The following is a 23,115-nucleotide window of genomic DNA, read 5'->3' as shown; positions in this document are numbered from 1 at the left end:
AGAGCACGGCTAGTGCATCTGAGTTTTATGAAAGGTGTTGCTCATAGGGTCAGTCGTGCTGCAATAGCACTTTCTGACCCAGTGAGAAAAGCAATGGCAAACTACCTCACTCCTCGTCTTGCCTAGTACGCCTCATTTTGGTGCTGCCATTGGTTTTTGCGGTTTCCTGATAACCGCATAACCTTTGGTGGTGCTATTTGAGGATCCAACCAGCCTCTGGGCTGATGACCTAACAGACAGAGACAGAAGTGTACGAGATACGGATATCTAAACAAATTATTCGAACGTTCAAGGCATTTGCGCTTAAGTAGACATAACTGTTAATATGATAATCGTATCCGAGGGAATAACATATTTCACATTTTATTTCAAGGCCTTTCTCAGAGTTTGTAGGAATTCGAACCGCGGCCGTCGTTGATAAGAAGCCTCTCCGCCACACACTCGCGATAAAGAGATGGGAGGACGAAACGAATCAGGATTCTGTTATTATTTCGATATTGAATTATATCGAGTATTTGAAAAAATTTGCGAGGGAAAATACTTTCGATTACACAGATATATTAACTCTACAAAAGATGAGGACATTTCCAAAACCAAGATTGTTAATGATAATTTAATTTCATGAAAGTGATCTAGTGATGTGGATACCTGGTCGGTTGAATTGCCCGGCTGAGTGTCTCAGAGAGTCTGGTTGCTGGAACTCAATTTGACGGGTTCAATGCCGGAGGCTAAGTGGCATAGCATTTGAGGGTGGTTAAATACGACAACATTATGTTAATAAATGAACTCCTAAAGAACAAAATTCTGATCCCACTGCGTCTCCAAAATCCATAATAAAAATTAGTTCGTGGGCCGTAAATTCAATAACATTATTTTTGTGAATTGAGTTATCTCATGAATAATGCAACCCCCTATAGTTCATCATATTAGTTTTATAATTTCTGGAAGAACCAAGAATCGAATTCAGATTGACCAGGTGCGAGCTAATCTCTAAATCACTGTGGTGGGCAAGGCTACCCTATAATGTCTTTCTATCGTGAGTGTAATTGAACGTTCAGTCCACATGGAGGAGATATAAAGGAAGATATTTGTTCTTTGTAAAACTGGCCTTGCTGGGCGGGAGACTTACGGATGAACTGTCTATACCAGAAGGTGCTCACACTGGGCATTCCGTCCCGTGGGCGCCCAGCATTAGAAGCGGGTGGGCAGGCAGGCGATGAGTATATGCTATTCAATCACAGTGACGATGTGGCTACGTCACAGGCCGTGAAGGTCGGGTAGAGTTCTCCCAGTCACTCTCGATCACAGCGGCGATACCCCAGTTTGAAATGGAGACAGAAAATATGAAAGGAAGAGCGTAGAAATCCACGTCTTTTACAATTTACGTTGTAAGATATAAGTTATTTACGTTCATTGCAGTTTAAGTATTTTGACCGGATACAATAAAAAGTTAGGCCTACAACCTCAAGTATTTTATAATATACCTAATGAATTACAATTTTCAATATTACGTTTTAAGAGCTGCCTTAGAAACATTTATAATATAATGCTGAGTTAAGGTGGATAAGCTGTGGCTTGTGGTTGTTTGGATTTAAATTATCTGATAAGCTCACCAACAATGCAATGATGCTTACCGGGAATATTATCAGTTAGGTTATTTATTTAAACGCATACTGCACATCTATCTCATAGATACACTTACATTCTTGTTGCACTTTAACCTTGGATAGTAAATATCTATGTCCTCACTGGTGATGAAACTCCCTCCCGCTATTATCATTGGACGCCTTTTAAATTTGAAATAGTATTTTCAGATATTCATTGAACAGGAAAAGTCACACAACACTACAACACTGCAAAATGAAGCAGTAAACGTGTTGAACTCTGTAATTATATTACTTTTTTCTTAATGAATAACAGGAAATTTACTTTTTTTAATTGAAGTACTCTCATGCTCATCCAAGAAATTGTACATCGTACCTTGTACGCTTAAACCCTGTACTTTTGTAGACTGTAACACAAAAATTATAACGTGTCAGTTTTCTTTGCGTGAATAAATATAAGAAAATAAAACTGACTGTTTATATCGATCGCAGAATAAATCCAATCGGAATATCCTGAAAAGATCAGTATTTTGCGATTATAGCGCTTTATTTTAAATGCTGTACCCCAAGCAACATTTTTCTGAGTAATGGAGGAGAGCTTCGTAGTCACAAGTGAACGTCAAGTCTGCCACCCTTCCCTGCAAAGTGTGTCCGCTCTCTCGCTTCACTGTGACGTATGCTTGCTACGTAAGCTGCCCGCATTTACGTCAGGCCAGCCTGGCTGCAATGGGCTAGCCTCAACGGGCGCCCAGCTGGTCTATACCGTCGGAGAACAATAGTTGACCAATGCAGATCAGTAGAGGGTGTATAGAAATATTGGCGTAAGGAAATCAAGGAATTATAGCTGGCCTTTGTTTACTTCACACAGCCAAAGCCCTTGGGGGTAGAACAACAAATGTTACATTCAACTACTGCATAAGGATGATAACTACACTGTTCATTGTTCGCAAACTTCACAAAATAAAATATAAAAATGTAACAACTTACTCGCTCGGTCAAAACTAACAAACGGCTTGAATTATGAAGAGGGCGAGGAATTTCATATAATAATAGGTTAGAATGCAAACGGGTATCTAGTATCCTCTTGCCCGCACAGTCTTCTTCTTGTTTCCGAATTTGGCCGCCTATGGACCGCATTGAACTTAAGGCTTTATCTTCTTCTTCTTCTTCTTCTCCTCCCAGAACCTCTTCATTCTTTCACTTCTGATCTTCCTTTCTTTCTCAGATATGACCAGTTTGGGTCTACATTTTGGTGGTTTCTCCTGGAATGTTTTGATGCTGTCCACTCGACTTCTAAATTATTTTCTGTTGTGAACCATATCCACTGTAAGTCCACTTTCTATTGCATCTCCTTTTACCTCTTCCACCCACTTCGTCGAAGCTTTTAGTCCAGTGATGTACTTGAATATTTTCTTAGCCGTTTCTCATCCATTCTTTCTAGATGCCCATAGAATTTTAGCCTTCGCTTTCGCATGGTGACAGTGATTTTTTCGGTGTATTTATAGAGTCTGTTTTTATGAGAATTGCTTAGACTTTGGATACTACCTCTACTATGTATGCAACTCTCCGTACGCATCCATAGAACTGGAAAGGGATATTTGCATCCTAATTTACTATTGCATGAAGTAAGTAGCCCTAATTATTCACAAACCAACAGCATTTACGATAAAATAACCAGTGCATCTTTAAATCATGAACCATGGAACAGTTTAGGATTTCAGCTACAAACAATACAGAGTACATACCCACAGGTGTTGAGCATAGTACTAAAAGATTATTGTACGAGTGAAGCCTGTGAACTACCGTATTCCAGGAATTGATTACGACTATTCAACCACTGTAACATATGTTTTGTTTTTAACGTTAGTCCACAGGTATTTGGAAACTCGTGATGTATAACATAGCTTCTGGCTCTGATTAAAAAGCTCACTAGTCACTACTTCGGTTATGATGCTATTGATTATTATTATTATTATTATTATTATTATTATTATTATTATTATTATTATTATTGTTGTTGTTGTTGTCTTTCGTTACTTGTCCGATTTCTCTTGGGTAGTTCCTGTTCTTTTCTGACCCCAGTGTTGTTAAACTTCACAGACTTTGGAAATATTTATCTTTCCTGATTTTCATGTTCTTTATCAAATTCCTTCACACTTCGAAATATGAGACTTGTTGGTCTTTGAACCGATGACCTCTTAGTTATCCCCTTATCATCATCATCGTCATCATCATCATCATGTGTTCAGTCTTACAGCTGGTTTGTCCTTACGATGATTCTTCTCCAGATGAATCTATCTTGGATTATTATGAGCTGGAGCTGATAATCAAGTAATTTTGTTTCTTAAAGCAACAGGTAGCACCATCAGTCTATCCAGTCCATTTTTACTCAGTGCAACCCCTTAAAGCACTTCAGCGACACATGCTAACTACTCCTAATGTTATAAAGTAGGTGTGGCCACAGAGCAGCTCATGAGCCCCATGCGGCTCCTCAGCAATCCTGACACTCAAATAATGAATTCATTTAAGCTTTTTGTTATTGCTGCAACTATGACAGCCATTTAACATGTCATGCAAGTGTTTTTTATTACTACTAATAGCGTTAGGCTTCAGAAGGCCATGCGGGCCAGCATTTACAGAGTGAGAGAGCATACGTTTATGGTACGTACATTTCGTGGTTGAAAATAAAAAAGAGTCATAACTTATCAATTAATACTACAGTCTGGTAAATATTGGCAAATTACAGCGCATAACTGTGCAGTTAGGTTTGATAACAGGATGGCAATTGAATTTGGCAGTGGGCTATTTAACTTCACTAAAGAAGAGTACATATGGTTCTGCTGCTGGGAGTACTTCTTACATGGGAGTATGATGTGGTTCAGGTCGGCTATTTCTCCAGGGTCTTCTGGGTAGTGAGGAGTGTCTAAGACGTTGATCCTGTGTATATGACTCGGATGGCATCCATGACCCGGATGCATTCTTATTAAAGATGAAAGGTGTCTGCGAGTTAGTTTCAATTTCTTGAATCAGATTTGCGTTGGTATGCTGGGCTGAATTTTGCCATAGTGCTTTCCTCTTGTCGTGAAAGTTGTAAATAGTGCAGTATAAAACACACATCTTACCTCTACTTGTAGTTTCCTAGTTCGTCGCTAGAGGGCAGCACACTGTATTAGGGTACGTCCAAGATGCACGCTGGTTTTCTGAGTCAGACAGTCGGCGCCGAGTCGACATAAGTATGTCCTGTGTTTTTAAGCGGGACTGGCCATAATGCACCTGCGCGCAGGAAGCCTGCGCACTGGTAGTCTGACTCAGATATTTACCGGAATGATTCGTTCATTCTGGTTTCAGACAACCTGCCGCGCAGGCTGTTGATTTTCGTGTTGAGTGTGGTAATTCGCCCAGTTCTTCGTAAGCCTGTGTTCAAATTTTAACAAAATAAAACAAAACGTATCCGAACTCATTCTGAAATATTCAAAAATCTGTTTTCGTCGACAAGTAACTGTGGAAAAAGGTGTTTGTACTCCCCGTAAATAGATCTTAATTCATTAATTGGATGTATATCTCTTCTCATTCGTTTTGTAACATTGTCACTTAGCAGCAATAGAGCTGTAGCCTGTTCTCTTGTTAGTTCCATGCTACACTGATCACTTGTATTTCATATCTTTTCTTTTGTGGCAGCTCTGTCTGCGCTGACAACCAGCTTTCATAATGGCCACATCCCACCTGCCACTCGGAGTCAGACATTCAGCGCCGACTGTCTGACTCAGAAAACCAGCGTGCATCTTGGGCGTACCCTTACATATTTAGCCAGTTCTGCCATCCCACGGCAATTAGCGAAACCAACCTTAGCTTGGTGGCCCCGCCCTCATATTCACTTTAGTCTGGAATTGGTATTCTGTGATTTACGATCGTAAAGCTTGGTGAAAATAGTACGAGTAGTTCGTATCTTAAAATATTTTCCAAAAAATGGAAATTCAAGAAAGAGTAGGAAGTTTATTTTGTTCTTTGCAGAAATGTGGTAAATCAGTGTATATTTCTTATCAGTAGCAATTAGCGAAACCAACCTTAGCTTGGTGGCCCCGCCCTCATATTCACTTTAGTCTGGAATTGGTATTCTGTGATTTACGATCGTAAAGCTTGGTGAAAATAGTACGAGTAGTTCGTATCTTAAAATATTTTCCAAAAAATGGAAATTCAAGAAAGAGTAGGAAGTTTATTTTGTTCTTTGCAGAAAAGTGGTAAATCAGTGTATATTTCTTATCAGTAAGCAGCGTTACAGTTCAAGGCCAGTAACTCCAAAAATTCACCATGTCACCCATCAAAGGGCGTTTACAGAAGACTTTCCTGTTGGTTCTACAGTAATAACAAAATTATCATCAATCAAAGACAACCGGGCGAGTTGGCCGTGCGGTTAGAGGCGCACGTCTGTGAGCTTGCATGCGGGAGATAGGAGGTTCAAATCCCACCGACGGCAGCCCTGAAGATGGTTTTCCGTGGTTTCCCATTTTCACACCAGGCACACCTTAATTAAAGCCACAGGCGCTTCCTTCCAAATCCTAGGCCTTTCCTATACCATCGTCGCCATAAAACCTATCTGTGTTGGTGCGACGTAAAGCCACTAGCAAAAAAAATCAAAGCCAAACTTTGGATCAGAGTACAGTCATATGTGATTTTATAAAAGAGGGAGTTTTAGCAACCGAGACAGGGTTTGCCTTCCCGTACTCAGAGGGAGATTTGATTAAACAATATTTTGCACAAGTAATATCTATTTTGGATCCCGACAACTACGAGTTATAACATGTTTCACCAAATGTTCGCACCTAGATATACAATTGAAAGACGAATTTCTGTCTTTAGTGCTGATGTAGAAAATAATTTACAAATAAATTTAATTAACTTCTCAGACTTGAGTCTGGTTTTGGACGGATCTACTGACATTCAGGATAAACCACAACTTTCCATATCAGTTCATTTTATGTTGAGTAACTTAAAAGTGAAGGAATAACTCTTGGACTTGGTTGTATTAAAAGACAGCACCGGAGGATGTGACGTTAAGACACTCTTGATTGTGTGCTTCGCAAAGCTTCCGTAACGTTGAAATGCGTCCCAGTATTGCTACGGATGGTGCTCCGGTTATGAAGGTCGGCAATCAAGATTCATTGGGACTTTTAACTAGTGACACATTATATACAGATTTCATATCCATCCACTGCATTATTCACAGGGAACAGTTAGTAGCTAAATATTTTAAATATGAACATGTTATGAAGTAGTTCTAAGAATTATTAACTACTGTACATCCGCTCAAATGCCGAAACATACGGAGTATTCAAATATTTCATTGAATCAGCAACGATAACTGGCCTGAAGGTGTATCGTTGTATAGCTTAGTAAGGTGTCTGTATGTAATGTCCTCAATAAGTTTTTCCCATTACAAGAACTCGTGAAAAAATTCCTTAACGAAAGGAGAAGATCTTTCCCTCACCTTCATAACTCTCAGTGCTTGTTAGATGACTCTGTCAAAAAATCCGTCCGGTTAAAACATATAATCACTTCACTTCTCAGAAAATAATCTTGGAGGTGGTGCTGTGAATAAAAATCGAAAATCTTGGTGAAATTTGTACGAGTAGTTCGTATCTTGTTCTCCAACACGGAGATGTGAAGTTGGGAACAGATCATTCAAGAAAGAGTGTGAGTTCTTTTTGTCGCAGAAAAAAATTGCAAATCACTGTGTATTTCGTATCAGTAATCACCGTCGCAGTTCAACTCCTTTAGATTGCGGCTTCTAAATATCAGGATGTTATAAAGCAATAATAATACAGGTAGAATATAGCTTTCAGCATACCAACCAAAACTTCTTAAACTTTAAAACATTTTATTTTTTAATTTCTCTGAAAAGTTTGACTTGATGATAGAATTTGCGAGGGGAGTTTCAAATTAAAGCCGCCGGTATTAATATGGATCTAAGTGACTCAAATACAATTCCACATATTACTTACGTGTACGTCTAAGAAATTCGTCGTTTGAAGGTAATTGCTTGTGAATGCCTCTGTGGCTAAGCAAACCTATGAATATATTGGATGTTTGTTCCCTGTTCTAACGAGATTAAAGAATGTACTTTGTCACCCAACATGCTTTGACAGTGTGTTCTAATGTGTTTACAGCGGCGCGGCGTGAGAACCACAACGGTGCGAATGAGGAACATCCGGAAGTGACGTCACCAGTCCCCACCGTTGCGCTTACACCCGTTATGACGCTCCTCTATGAAGACCAGCACCCTGCTGAAAATGAAGCCGACGCAGGTGAAGATCTAGACAAAGATGACTGCACTATCCAGAAGTATGAAATCATGAAGGTAAGAAAAACTAAATCGTTGTATGGCCATTAACAATATCGAATAAAACTTTGAATTCCAGGAATATGTATTTCCAAATAAATTGGTTAAAAATTCGGATAATAGACCTAAAAGTGCCAATTATACAACTCAAATCACCGCAGATTCTGTTAAACAATTGCTTGACCGTAAAGATACCTGCAAACGTGCTTCTGAGGAAAAGGTAAATTAGCCTCTTATCTAATGAATATAAATTAAATGTCTTCCCTGTTGTCAAATATATCAAACATTTGACCAAAAATCCAGAAATACGGTATTTAAGTAGTTAAGATAAATTCAATGACCACTGAATTAGTCAGGTTTGAAAATTATACTGTCAAGGTATAGTGAAAGTTTCTCATTAAAATGTTTTTAATATTCTTGAGTGAGCCCTAACTGAAGATTTCATCCTATGATTATCTCGTGCTTGCATGAATTACTATTATAAAAAATATTTACAATTTTATCAGTATTGTTACAAATTTTTCATAATTTTCATTTGAGAATATCGTGTAATCCTAAAAGAAATGCATGAAGATACCTTTGACGTTAACAGTTAATTGATCCCGAGAGTTCATTATTATATCATGCGATGAGGAGTTGTCCTCTTGAGGAATGGCGTTACATTTTCTTGTTTAACTTCTCATAATTATCATCATCATTACTTGCGTGTCAATAACATGTTTTATTTGTTTTGAAGTAAAGTATCATATTGTAAATTCGTTTGTAAATTTTGAATTTAGTATTCCTTTAGTCTGGAATCTGTAATACACACTTTTAGTAACTCTAATACATTTTCTTAAATTTCGATGCCTTTGACTGTAATGAAGATAATATAGGAATAATAACCTTTATGTACAGTAATTTTGATATACCAGTAGATTAAAGACGCAGTAGGGTTATAACGATCATTCTGTCTCCCTACATTAGATTCCCACTTAAAATCATCCACAAGACAGTCGTTACACAACATGTGTAGATAGTTATTACTGTTGCCTGTCCAGGTGAATACCAAAGACAAGTATAGGATATAATCTATTTAGAAGGTCGACCTAGGCATGGGGCAGCAAATATCAGTATCTATAAAATTCTACAAGAAGACACATTTTCCAGTAAATATGCCTTATAGCATATGTGGGCAATACGACGTTGCTGGAAACTTTAAACACTGGCCACAGAAGATAGTTTTTGATCTGATTAGCATTGATATAATCTATCTAATAATTGTATTTAGTACAAACCATTACTTTCCAAATAGGGGAGGTCTTCTTTGACTTACCAATGGATCTCTTCAAACATTATATGCTGGTGGACACTACTAGAAGCAAGCAACCATGTTAATGACCCACCGCAACCTGTACGGTCGAATATATTGGACTTGATCAAGACTGAAGTACAACACAATTTTCGCTATTCAAATGCACAGTACGATTCATCAGGAAGGCTATCTTGGAAATGGTGTATCACAAATTAGTACAAATCAATGGTAACTCAGAAATATATTCCTTAAAATAATAATAATAATAATAATAATAATAATAATAATAATAATAACTGGCAAATATACCCATACTTCGCTGCGGTATTCTCCATTGCATACGGATATCGAAGTAAATTACTGTACATGCAATGAATAAGATTTTTTAAATTGTATGTCTTAGCGTTATCCGAGAAACTGCATGGGCACGTCCAAATACGTTGTTTCCAATGTAAAGTGTGAGTTGCAGAGTTGTGATGATAACGGCAGGCGCACTTGCCTACTTCCATTCACAATCGATTTGGGGAGCTTTCCTAACGATGGCAAACCCCTTCCCAACTTCCAGACAGATTACAGTTGAGGAGCTTTTATTATAATGGCAGTCAACTTCCCTACTGCCAGTCAAAATTGAGTTGTGTGTTATCATTATAACGACAGGCAAATTTTCCTAATGCCAGCAAGCTTACTGCCAGTCATACCGAGTTGGTGAGTTTCCATTAAAATAGCAGGCCACTATGCCTAATGCTAGTTACATTTTAGATGGGCACATTTGTTTATAATGGCAGGCACACTTGCCTACAGCCAAACACAATGGCGTAGGGGATTTTTGATCAAAATTGAATTCTCCTTTGCCTTCTACAAATCAAATCGAGAAGGGAATTATTCATTACAATGGTAGGCCCTCCTTACTAATGACAGTTACAAGTTGGAGAAGGACCCCATTCCTACTGCCAATCAAATTCGATGTGGGGAGTACTGATTACAACAGCAGACACACCATTTCCTGATGACTACAAATCAACATCAATGAATATACAGTATATAGATCGGCATACGAACGTATATGTATATTTACAATATTGCAGACCATCATTTACAGATTAACTGCTGCTAAACATTATGTCACATTGACAAACGGATTTTATCATAAGACGCCGTATTTAGCGGTCGAAATGGCTGATCCTCAGATATTTTTTCGTGTCTCATCTATTCATGGGTCAGATTGAATTAGGAACTTTGAAGAGAAATGTGGGTACGATTGTCTCACAAGGATAATTATGTGACAGCTACAAACATAGCATATGGCCTACACGGTTACCGAATGGGCAAATGTTCGTGTAGAATTTGATGATTCTGTCTTACCTATAAGTGACTCAAGATATGAATTATGCACATAAAAAGTGAAAAACTTACTTACAATCGAGAAATAGAGACAAATACAACGCATAAGAGATATAGATACGACAAAAAGTAATAGGATCAAAGTTGTAGATCACTCCAAATTGAACAAAAATTGTGCCAACCGTTTTGTGGTAGGACTTACTGTTTAGCCACGAAATAACTCGAAACGTAGGTCCGCACCGTCATTAAAATTGCTTCCATATATTGATATTCTTCGGAGATAAGAACTGAAAAATTAGTGATGTTGGAAGTTTTCCGTCGGTTACAGGCTAAAACATACAATTTTGCCAAATTTCATTTTCTGGCTTATCTGGCAGATTGTGCTGCAACCTTCGTTTCGGGGGAGGCAGGTAAAAATTAGGATTTTGAGGAAACTTAAGCTAAAAAGTATGTAGATGTACATTATTACCCCTTAAGCGCATAGCTGTGCGAAAATTTCGCAAAAGTAATCAATGTACAGACACACGATCGTTACGATTTTAATTATATAGATCGTTAAGGAATCAGCTCCAAGTACAACACCTTTTGCCAGTCATACACCCAGAGCCAAACCTTGGATCTACGATGTTTGCAGAGGACCTGAAATCCCTGCTAATTATTTTATTTGCATGAAAAGAATAAGAAAAATACCGGGACATTGATTTCTGACTTCTATCTAAGTCAACTGAGGAATTGAATCAATTAGTACTCCCCGAAGGGACAACTACGAGACGGACGACAGTTTCTCGGTGCGGAGTCGAAGGCACAAAATATGCGAGAGGCTCACTCGTAAATACCAGTCCCCAGGTCCTCCCACAGTCTCGGCCGTAGACGCGGCAGCGAGGCATAACTTATCGCTGTCAGGGAAGAACAATTTCGTCCCTTTAAATATTATTTATTTATCGTATGGTTTACAATCACATCACAATAAAAGTATTTTAAAATTATTTTCACGTCTGAACACATTAAGTCAGATTGGTATCTCTAATATACACTGACGTCGCGACCACGTGCTCTTGTTTGGTAAACATAGCCACGTGCTGTCTTCTTGACTTTGAAGGACAAAAGAGCGTCGCTAACCTCACTGCTGCCATCTTTACGGCGGTAAACCTCAAGGCTGCCACCTTATGCATGTTATAGCGCAGAATTTAAAATCCAACAGCAGAACGTCGCTAACCTCACTCTTGCCATCTTGATGGGCTTAAACCTTACTGTTGCTACCTTGGTTATACGCTTTTGTGTTAGTTTACTGTTAATCGCTAAGCTGTTCGCATCATCGAAGTAGAGAGTAACAAATGTCAAGTAGATTTAAAGAAGAATCTGTTAGTAGAAGATAAAAGTCCGTCATGGAAAAACCCACTTCTAGGTATATTTGCGAAGAGTGTGGAAAAGCATTTTCCCGAAGCTATCACAGGAGACGTCATGAGATATCATGTAGGACAATTTTTCAATGCAAACATTGTAGAAGAGAGTTCAAGAACGCATACAACGCTCAACGTCATGAAGCCGCGTGTAATGTAGCTTCATCGGGAACAAAATACAAAGAGCTCAACCATATTCAAGGGAACACTGATTTATGTTTAAAAAGTACACCTCTGCGAGAGATTTTTAATTCTCCCTTGTTGTCTAGACCTGCTGCGAGTTCTGTTACTAAGCACAAACTTCAAGATAAAGAGAGGCAAGATCATGATTATTATAATAAGGATAATGATGTTGATCAAAACAGTAGTAAAGGGAAAGTAGAAGAAGAAAATTCATTGCTATTACAGCTTGATGATTTTACTTCATTTCCTAAGCCTACTACACGTTCTGTCGCAGTGCAAACATCTCAAGAAGAGATGCAAGGTAAAGAAGAAGGAAATTTCAACGCTTCATCGCTATCGAAACAAGTTAAGTTTGTACCTAGAAACGCTACTGCTGAAGCACGTATTACATCAAAACAAGTCCCTACACATCAACTGTCTGCATATAGACTCCAAGTTCACAACAAGCCTCTGTTACCCTATGTAGATATAAGGTACTGTAAAGACCCCAACGTACTCGTAAAACGTTTACAACTGCTAAGAGCCTATCATGATGCTGGTTACACACAGTACAAAGAAGATATTTTTGAAATAGAGCATGAATTACGTCGTGGAGGTATTATTAAGTAAGCGCTTACCCTCACCTAAGTCATCCATCTGTAGTATATAGTCGATCGAGTAGCTATATTCGTATAAATTATTTCCCAACATTCTTCCTTCCTTAGGGTGTTAACTCCGCCTCTAGTTGTAGAGCCGGTCTCAAGCCCGGATAAAGAGAGGAGAGGCACCCTAGCCCTTTAGCCCATTAGCCCTTTAGCCCTTTAGCCCTTTAGCCCTTTTGCCCTTTTGCCCATTAGCCCTTTAGCCTATTAGCCCTACAAGGAATGTGCAGTAACCTAATCTTCTTAGAACAAAGGTATCCCCTGACATGTTCTAAACACATGTTGTATCGAGTACAGTGTTCGGTTCTACTTATTTAGCGTTCTAAACACTTCAATCAATGTTCCGATCACATGATAAAGTTAACGGCATAGAGTGCAGTGTTCGATTCTAGTCTTGTTATGTTTCTTTTGTGATTTGCAAATCTAAACATGCATAATGACGTCATCACTGCAGCACGTGCTTACTCTAGCTATCCCGATGCAGGTTTAAACTTGTTCGATAGAGCTATGCCTTGACATAAGAGGAGGCCTTAACAGCTTATGTATAGCCGCTATTGTTTAAAGATAGCTGCTGTTAAGAAAAAGCACGTAGAAGTTTTCAAATTACCCGCCACCACATTTCAAAGGTATGAGGTTTAGTGCTGTAAAGATACCTGCACGATGCAAAGCTAGCTTTCTTCATCAGAGCAGCTACCATCTTGTGTGAGCACCTCTAGGCCGTATCATAAGGAGCTGTGTATAGTCATCGTCTTGTCGCTGCTACCTTGCGCAAGCACCCCTAGGGCGTCTCATAAGAGCAGCAGCCACCTTGTGCAAGCGCTCTTAAGCTGTCACATAAGAAGCTATGTATAGCCGCCATCTTGTAGAATTAGATAGCTGCAAATGCCAAAGGGCCTAAGTAGGGATCGAACCGTCGATCTCATCATTAGACTATGTTTTTCTTATGCTATCATGTTCCTGATACTGCAAACCTAGGTATCAGGTTATGCTCTACGATGCACCGTTTTCGAGATATTTAACATTTTGTATTTAAGCCCTAAATTTAATGAATCGAACCTGCACGGCACGTTATACTCTCTACCATAGCTAAACCTGATCATGTTACGAAGACTTGCTTCAATACAAGCTAAAACAGAGCGAATGCCAAAGGGCCTAAGTAGGGATGGAACCGTCGATCTCATCATTAGACTATGTTTTTCTTGTTCCTCGTACTGCGAACCGAGGTACTGAGCAGAAAATTTTTTGTCCGTTTTGCTCTACGATGCACCGTTTTCGAGATATTTAACATTTTGCATTTAAGCCCCAAATTTAATGAATCGAACTAGCACGACGCGTTAGCCTCTAAGCTAGCTTTCTTCATAAGAGCAGCAGCCATCTTGCGCAAGCACCCTTAAGACGTCTCATAAGGAGTCGTGTATAGCCACCATCTTGCGTCCGCCATCTTGCGCAAGCATCCTTAGGGCGTCTCTAGCCATCTTGTGCAAGGACCCTTAAGCCGCCTCATAAGAGCAACCGCCATCTTGCGCAAGCATCCCAAGGGCGTCTCATAAGAACCTATGTATAGCGGCCATCTTGCATAAGCACCTTTAAAGAGTCATGTATAGCCACCATCTTGTGCAATTAGCGCCGAGAGATGGCTGCTGTAGAATTTTTCTTTTTAAATTATCCGCCACCATATTTCAAAGGTATGTACCTAAAGAGTGTAGCACTGAGGTTTGCGATGTAAGATGGCGGATGACAGCTGACAAAAAAGCGCGTGAGTTTGTTTACTAAACAAGAGCACGTGGAATTTTTCAATTTGCCGCCACCACATTTCAAAGGTATCTAGCTAAAGATGGCAGCACGGTGCTCTCTTGATTAAAGATGGCGGATGACAGCTAACAGAACTTTTCAAATTGCCCGCTACTACATGTCATAAAGAGGGCAGCACGGTGCACTGTAGATTAAAGATGGCGGATGACAGCTGACGAAATTGTCCGCATGATAGCAGCACAGTGCTCTATTGATTAAAGATGGTGGATGACAGCTGTCAAAAAAGCACGTGGCTTTGTTTACTAAACAAGAGCACATAGAATTTTTCAAATTGCCGCCACCACATTTCAAAGGTATCTAGCTAAAGATGGCAGCACGGTGCTCTCTTGATTAAAGATGGCGGATGATAGCTAACAGAACTTTTCAAATTGCCCGCTACTACATGTCATAAAGAATGCAGCACGGTGCTCTGTGGATTAAAGATGGCGGATGACAGCTGACGTAATTGCCCGCATGATAGCAGCACAGTGCTCTATTGATTAAAGATGGCAGATGTCAGCTGTCAAAAAAGCACGTGGCTTTGTTTCCAAACAAGAGCACATAGAATTTTTCAAATTGCCACCACCACATTTCAAAGGCATCTAGCTGAAGAGTGCAGCACTGAGGTTTGTGATGCAAGATGGCGGATGACAGCTGTCAGAAAAGAGCACGTGAGTTTGTTTCCAAACAAGAGCACGTGGAATTTCCCGCCACCACAAAGAGGGCAGCACTGTGCTCAAAGATGGCTGCTGTCAAAAAGCATTTTTCAAATTATCCGCCACCACATTTCAAAGGTAAGTAGCTAAAGAGGGCAGCACTGTGCTCTATAGATTAAAGATGGCTGGTGACAGCTGTCAAAAAGCACGTGGATTTGTTTATCTCACACTAGTGAGGTTAAGTTGGTAGCACTAAGGTTTAGGCCCGCCAAGATGACAGCACTGCCGATGACAGGTGACGAATTTTACATCTACTACGATAAAGAGGGCAGCACAGTGCTCTGTAGTTTAAAGATGGCGGATGACAGCTGTCAAAAAAGCACGTGGCTGTCAAAGAGCACGTGGCTTTCTTTACCACGCGCTAGTTAGGTTAAGTTGGTACTACTGAGGTTTAGGCCCGTCAAGATGGCAGTACTGAGGTTAGCGATGCGTTGTTGTCTGTCAAAAAGCACGTGGCTGTCAAAAAACACGTGGCTTTGTTTACCTCACGCTAGTTAGGTTAAGTTGGTACCACTGAGGTTTAGGCCCGTCAAGATGGCAGTACTGAGGTTAGCGATGCGTTGTTGTCTGTCAAGAAGCACGTGGCTGTCAAAAAACACGTGGCTTTGTTTACCTCGCGCAAGTTAGGTTAAGTTGGCACTACTGAGGTTTAGGCCCGTCAAGATGGCAGCAGTGATGTTAGCGATGCGTTGTTGTCGATGACAGCTGTCAAAAAGCACGTGGCTTTGTTTAAAAATTCAAATCTCCCGCCAAAATGCAAATTTCCCGCCAAAAATTCAAATTTCCCACCAGAATTCAAATTTCCCGCGGGAGGAGGCCGCAGAACTCTCCCATTATACTACTCGCAACGTAACCCCTACTTTGCATTGGTTGAATGGTCACCTTAATGGCCTGCGATTCAGCCGGCCGTGGGTCCAATTTCTGACCGAGCCGGAAACTTTAACTGCGAATGGTTAAATCATCTGGCTCGGGGACTCTGTTTTTGTGTTCCTCGTAATACACTTCTCTTCATCTACGTACAACACGCCACACTACTACTAACTACCATAGAAATATGCAATAGTGAAGGCATTCCTCCATGTCATGTTGGTGTCAGGAAAGTCGTCCGACTGTAGAACTGGGTGAAGGAGAGAAATGATTAGAATTATATATTACATTACCGCATAGTAAGGCCTCTCAGCTTGCTGCAACTTCATACCTGCCAGCGTATATTCCCACTATCTGGTTGCCAGAGCAACGAAACCTAGTCGCAACGATGGTAGGAATATGGTGAAAGACTTCAGTGAGTGAATATAGAAGGAGTTGGTAAGAGTCATTAAGTTTTTGTTTGTTTTACAGAAATATATATCAGCAAACATGCATTCAAAAATTATGTATCGAACAGATGTGATAACTATCAAACAGCTTCAAAAATAGTGCCTTGTGTAGGCAGAAAGTTCAACAAATATCAAGGTTGGAGCGCGGAATTTTACTCTATCACCAAGTTCCTCAATACCATTGATTAAATGGTGTGGGAGAGCAGATGCAGTCTACTTACGTACAGCTTCTCTGTTTTCTGCCAATAGAAACTGAATGCTTGTGTGTCTCTTTCATGTATCACTCCTCGTGCACACTGATCAGTAGGGCCCGGATTTTTAGGTTTTAAACTATTTTATTCCTTGCTAGCTAACTGCAGTATTTTAACTTACTTATCCATTTGATTATCATTGGAGTAAATTACTCGAATCTTATAAAACCTAAAAATAACTAAATAAGACGTTAAAACCTAAAAAAAAAACTAAATGGGCTATTCAAGACAGTATTACGTTATTTTGAAATAGAAGTACCAAATATTAATGAAATTGAATGATTTTTTAAAAAATAAACATTATATACGACTTTTTGAAATGACTTCATGGTTTGGAAGTGGAAGTGGTTTGCAAGTATAACTAATGAGAGCGAAACAACGTGATACGATACTATTCCACTAGGGTACAGCACAAATCAACAGACAACCCCCTGCCGTTCACTGACCTGTATCTAGCAGGTACAAGCCCGCCTAACTTGCCAGCTTCAGTGCATCTCTCATTGTGTACGGCTCGACCCGTTGGCTGAACGGTCAGCGTACTGGCCTTCAGTTCAGAGGGTCCCGGGTTCGATTCCCGGCCGAGTCGGGGATTTTAACCTTAATTGTATAATTCCTACGGCACGGGGGCTGGATGTATGTGTTGTCTTCATTATCATTTCATCCTCATCATGACGCGCAGGTCGCCTACTGGTGTCAAATAGAAAGACCTGCAACTGGCGAGCCGAACCCGTCCTGGGATATCCCGGCACTAAAAGCCATACGACATTTCATTTCATTGTGTACGGTCGACTACCGCCAGCTACGGCTGTTTAGCTCTATACACACTATTATGCGAAAGACTAAAATTAATTTTCCCTATAAATCAAGTTATTATTGAAGGCAGTTTAAGAAGCTTGCGCATCTCAGAAGTAGCGATGCCTAAAGGCAAGTCATCATTTGCTTTACGTCGCACCAACGCAGATATGTCTTATGGCGACGATGGGATAGGAAAGGCCTAGGAATGGGAAGGAAGCGGCCGTGGCCTTAATTAAGGTACAGCCCCAGCATTTGCCTAGTGTTAAAATGGGAAACCACGGAAAACTATCATCAGGGCTGCCGACAGTGGGATTCGAACCCACCATCTCCCGATTACTGGATACTAGCCGCACTTAAGCGACTGCAAGAAAAGTTTGAATGAATAGTATAACTTTAGTAATGATTGAAATGATCATTAAAAACTATTTCAGGAGGATAAAAAACTAAGAAAACTATTTTGAGCTATTAAAAAACTAAAACGTTGTTTTTAAGAACCTAAAAATCCGGGCCCTACTGATCAGTATCCGATGCCTTTCATTTTTTTCTGTTCCCCTGCTAAGTGTAATTAAGCACTATCTGACAGTGGACTACAATTGTTTTTCTGAACTCATATATATATATTTTTTAAACTAGCATAAACAGGATTTATATCGCACCTTGGAAGTTACTGCTTTAGCCACATTACATTCTGAAAATCGATCTTTCACTACACAACTATCCAGAGAAAAATGTACAGTTTGAAAATATGAAAGAGACCACCTGCTTCACTTTCAAATTACCTACTCGACATTCAGTCTTCCTAGTTCTCTTTCCAAATAGTATCACTTTTATACTGGAAATTCTGATTATTACGTTAAATTCACTGCATTTTTCTTCAGATTCCAACCTATTAGATCAGGATCTCTCAGGTTGCATGCAGCTGGTGCATGCTCTGTGCACGGTGCAAAAGACGACTTCGCTTGGTTGACCCGAGTGCAGACCCCCGACTCCTCGATTTGGAGCAATAGCGCTGTCTCTCTTTTTCCCCGCGCCTGTCTCGCTCGTTTCGCCTGTCTCTCTCTTCATCACTTGCTCCGTAGCTCTCCAAATCCGAGCCGAGTTGAGCGGAGTTTAGCCGAGTACCCCCAGAGACGAAGCGCTGGTCCGAGCCGAGCCGGGACCGATGCACTGTGCAGAGGAACTCTGCGCCTCAGTTTGCACGCGTGAGATTTTGGGAATTTGAGAGGCCCTGTATTGGATTATGATTTTTCAACAATTTAGGCCTAAGTAATTGGCATAAGTAAAACTGCATTCATATTTTTCTCGTCAGAATTTTCCGTTTGTCATTTTGGGGGCAAGTGAAAGCCTCATCAGAACAGCGATTGGATTATTAAGTAATGGTTACCTGGCATCAGCCATCTGATTCTTCCTTTCTATCTCTCCAGCAATTTTGTGTCTGATTTCCAGGGTCGATGTAGTAGCCAACGGATACATATTCTGGTTGGATGTTAATCTCGCTTTTTTTGTCGCACCGACACAGATAAGTCTTACGGTGACGATGTGATAGGAAAGGGCTAGGAGTGGGAAAGAAGCGGCCGTGGCCTTAATTAAGGTACAGACTGGTGTGAAAATGGGAAACCACGGAAAACCATTTTCAGGGCTGCCGACAGTGGGGTTCGAACCCACTATCTCCCGGATGCATGCTCAAGCTGCGCGCTCCTAATCGCACGGCCAATTCGCCCGGTGGTGTTGATCTCAAAAAATTTGCCACAATTCTAACGGTTTCATTATGAGTTATTTTCGAGACCTTCATAAGTGCTATTTATTCTGCCGTTAAACAACTATTAAATATATTGGCACAATATGGAACTCGAATGCTGACCCAGTCCATCAGTGATACTTCTTTCACTACTATTTTCCTCCGGATTTTGGCAGTTCTTCTTGAAATACGAAGTACAATTTAGCTTGACTCCGAAGTGCTATAGCTTGTTGCACCAAGGCTTATCAGAATACTATGTTAAGTGTTTCCATGCTTCTCAGATTATTTTATGCGAAATACACTGCCAGATTTGCTAATGACTGTGTCAACTTTTTCTCCACTTCTTCAAAATTTTCTCCTTCAGAGGTTACAGCATATTCGTTATCAACATTGAATTATCTTACTTTTGGATGGCTTGGTCCTTTGCATAGACATTATAATAGGACCGGTAACAAGACTTTATTTATTGGCCGATAACCTAGATGTTAGGCCCCTTTAAACAACAGGCGTCATAACTTAATATGTAGTAGTCCGTTCTTATGTTCTTGTTAAGTCTATAGCCTTGGAGACTTTGTATAGTTTAATAAGCAGTCTGTTATGATCTACGCTGACCTCAGTAACGCATCCGATTAGTATGTTGTTCTTTTATTTCCAAGGTAGTGGGTTCAGCCCTGACGGACGTTTAAAGACGCGTACACACTTGCGAGTATCTTGCGAGCCGAGCGGCTCGCGAGCACTTCTTGAGCCATTTGCTCGCCATTTCCTCGCAGCATCAGTCTGTGAATTCCATGCAAAGATGTCTGCCATTAACAGAAGAACTTCCGGGTCGTCAAATGAAGTTGCCATACTTTTTCGTAGGTGACAGTGCAATTGCACTCAGCGAAAATGTTATAAAGCCATACCCGGGAGATCATGCCTTTGGAACTTACAAGAGAATCTTCAACTATCGACGAGTAGTGGAAAATAGCTTTGGTATATCAAGTTCAGTGTTTCGAGTTTTAAGAAAACGAATGCTTTTGGAGCCCCCTAAAGCCGAAATCATTGTTATATCTGCAGTAGTTTTGCATAATTACCTGAGGATTCATTCCCCTAACTCAGGGCCTCTCAAACGCCCAAACTCACACGCGTGCAAATCGAGGCGCAAGACCTCCGTGCACTGTGGATCAGTTCCACTCTGCTCGGCTCGGATCAACGCTCCGTCTCTGGGTTACTTGGCTAAGCTCAACTCAACTCGGCTCGGATATGGAGCGCTACGGAGCAAGTGAGGAAGTGGGAGACAGGGGGGGCGAGCGAGACAGGCGTGGGGAAAGAGAGAGACAGCGCTATTGCTCCAAATCGAGGAGTGGGAGTCTGCACTCTGGTCAACCAAACGAAGTCGTCTTTTGCACCGTGCACAGTGCATGCACCGGGCGCATGCACCCTGAGAGGCCCTGCCCTAACTTATACACAACATCCGGTTCACTAGATCATGAAGCGAACGGAGAGATTATTAACGGAACGTGGAGACGCAATGAAGAGATGACTTCCATGAGACAGCTACGAAATGTTCTTAGGAGATCTTCTGCTTACGTAAACCAAATTAGAGACGAAATAGCTGACTATTGCAAGAATGATGGAGCTCTGCCATGGCAAAATACGTACGTTTGAAAAAGATAAAGAAAAGAAAAAATACTCCCTGTGTTTTGCGTCTGTCTTGGTGTATATATCTTTCATTGAGGAACCAAAGCTTCATATGCAAACCATCGGCTTTTGTAAATTTCCGTAGCTCCTTTTAAAAAAAATCGTGCAAAATATGTATGATTGGATACGGTATTTTATAAGTACTACCTATTGAATTGCAACATGTGTTCATTTTTTTTAATTTATTGGTTATTATATCATTACTTGTTTACAACAACTGTTGCTTTAAAAAGATAAATGAATACATCAAGTACAAAAAGAAGTTGAAGCTTCATTTTATTTAAACACGAGAACTTACCTTTTCCAGTAGTGCGACTGCTTTTCTCTTTGCTCCTTTCCCTCCGGTGTGATCCCAACAAAGAATTGTTGTACCAATATCCCACCATGCATCCTCTTTCATGTTTTTCAAGTGTTCGCCATTTTTCGGGTCCCGTAAAACAGAACGTGTTCGATAAGTGTCTATTAGCGTAAGCACATTTTCATCCGCCCAGGCCGCCATGCTCGCGGGATGCTCACTGTAGCCGTACACACTTGCGAGCACGTTCTTTGGCCGTCCACACTGAGCGCGAGCATCCCTTTGTGCTCGCCTAGAAAACCGACTCCAGTCGGCTCGCAGTGAGCGGCTCGCAAGATGCTCGCTTTACGCTCAGTACCCCGTACACACTTGCGAGCATGGTAGTGTGAGCAGCTCACAACATGCTCGCTTTACGCTCAGTACCCCGTACACACTTGCGAGCATGGTAGTGTGAGCGGCTCACAACATGCTCGCTTTACGCTCAGTACCCCGTACACACTTGCGAGCATGGTAGTGTGAGCGGCTCACAACATGCTCGCTTTACGCTCAGTACCCCGTACACACTTGCGAGCATGGTAGTGTGAGCGGCTCACAACATGCTCGCTTTACGCTCAATACCCCGTACACACTTGCGAGCATGGTAGTGTGAGCGGCTCACAACACGCTCGCTTTACGCTCAGTACCCCGTACACACTTGCGAGCATGGTAGTGTGAGCGGCTCACAACATGCTCGCTTTACGCTCAGTACCCCGTACACACTTGCGAGCATGGTAGTGTGAGCGGCTCACAACATGCTCGCTTTACGCTCAGTACCCCGTACACACTTGCGAGCATGGTAGTGTGAGCGGCTCACAACATGCTCGCTTTACGCTCAGTACCCCGTACACACTTGCGAGCGCGGTCCTTGGCCGTCCACACTGAGCGCGAGCATCCCTTTGTGCTCGCCTAGAAAACCGACTCCAGCCGGCTCGCAATGAGCGGCACAACACGCTCGCTTTACGCTCAGTACCCCGTACACACTTGCGAGCATGGTAGTGTGAGCGGCTCACAACATGCTCGCTTTACGCTCAGTACCCCGTACACACTTGCGAGCGCGGTCCTTGGCCGTCCACACTGAGCGCGAGCATCCCTTTGTGCTCGCCTAGAAAACCGACTCCAGTCGGCTCGCAGTGAGCGGTTCACAACATGCTCGCTTTGCGCTCATAATCCGCTCGGCTCGCAAGATGCTCGCAAGTGTGTACGCACCTTAAAGGACGTAATCAGTGTAATTGACTGCTAGCACGAAAAAAAACCATTCAGGAATAACTTTCCGGCAACGGAGCATTTACCGACGGGACTTTAAAGTCCCACCTTTTAAAAATCACTGCAGGAACTGCGTGTTTCCTGAAACCCCGACGGGACTTCTCAGTCAATTTTAGAAATATTTTTGGTATGTACTAAGGTATGGCAGCATCGATCACACACGATATAAAGCAGCTATCTGGGTGAAATTCATGGCAAGGGGCAATAGTGGTAAAGCTATTGTGCTGACTGTTGGAGTGGAAAGAACATTTCATTTTTAATATAATTTCTACTACTTAAAGTGTAAGCTGACATTTTTCCCCACTAAATGAATACCTGAAATTACAAATTCTTCTCTCTGAACTTATTTTTCATGTACATTGTACAATTCTGGTGTTATAAAATATTCGTGACTTCAAAGTCCCGTCAGCTTTTAAAGACAGCAAGCAGAG

The 23,115-nt window shown here is 41.0% G+C and overlaps 1 protein-coding gene across 1 annotated transcript in view; it reads left to right on the top strand.

Moving 5' to 3' along the window:
- Positions 1 to 23,115, top strand: part of LOC136860311 (follistatin-related protein 5) — a 707,690-nt gene that overhangs the window by 504,189 nt on the left and 180,386 nt on the right. The window contains exon 4 of the mRNA XM_067138749.2: positions 7,769 to 7,959. Within this exon, the coding sequence (XP_066994850.2) occupies positions 7,769 to 7,959 (191 nt within the window). The remainder of the gene's footprint in view (positions 1 to 7,768; positions 7,960 to 23,115) is intronic.

This window comes from Anabrus simplex, chromosome 1 (assembly GCF_040414725.1).
Source record: "Anabrus simplex isolate iqAnaSimp1 chromosome 1, ASM4041472v1, whole genome shotgun sequence".
NCBI classification, from domain to species: domain Eukaryota; kingdom Metazoa; phylum Arthropoda; class Insecta; order Orthoptera; family Tettigoniidae; genus Anabrus; species Anabrus simplex.
Note: the sequence above shows the minus strand (reverse complement) of the source record. Positions and strands in the feature narration are given on the sequence as shown.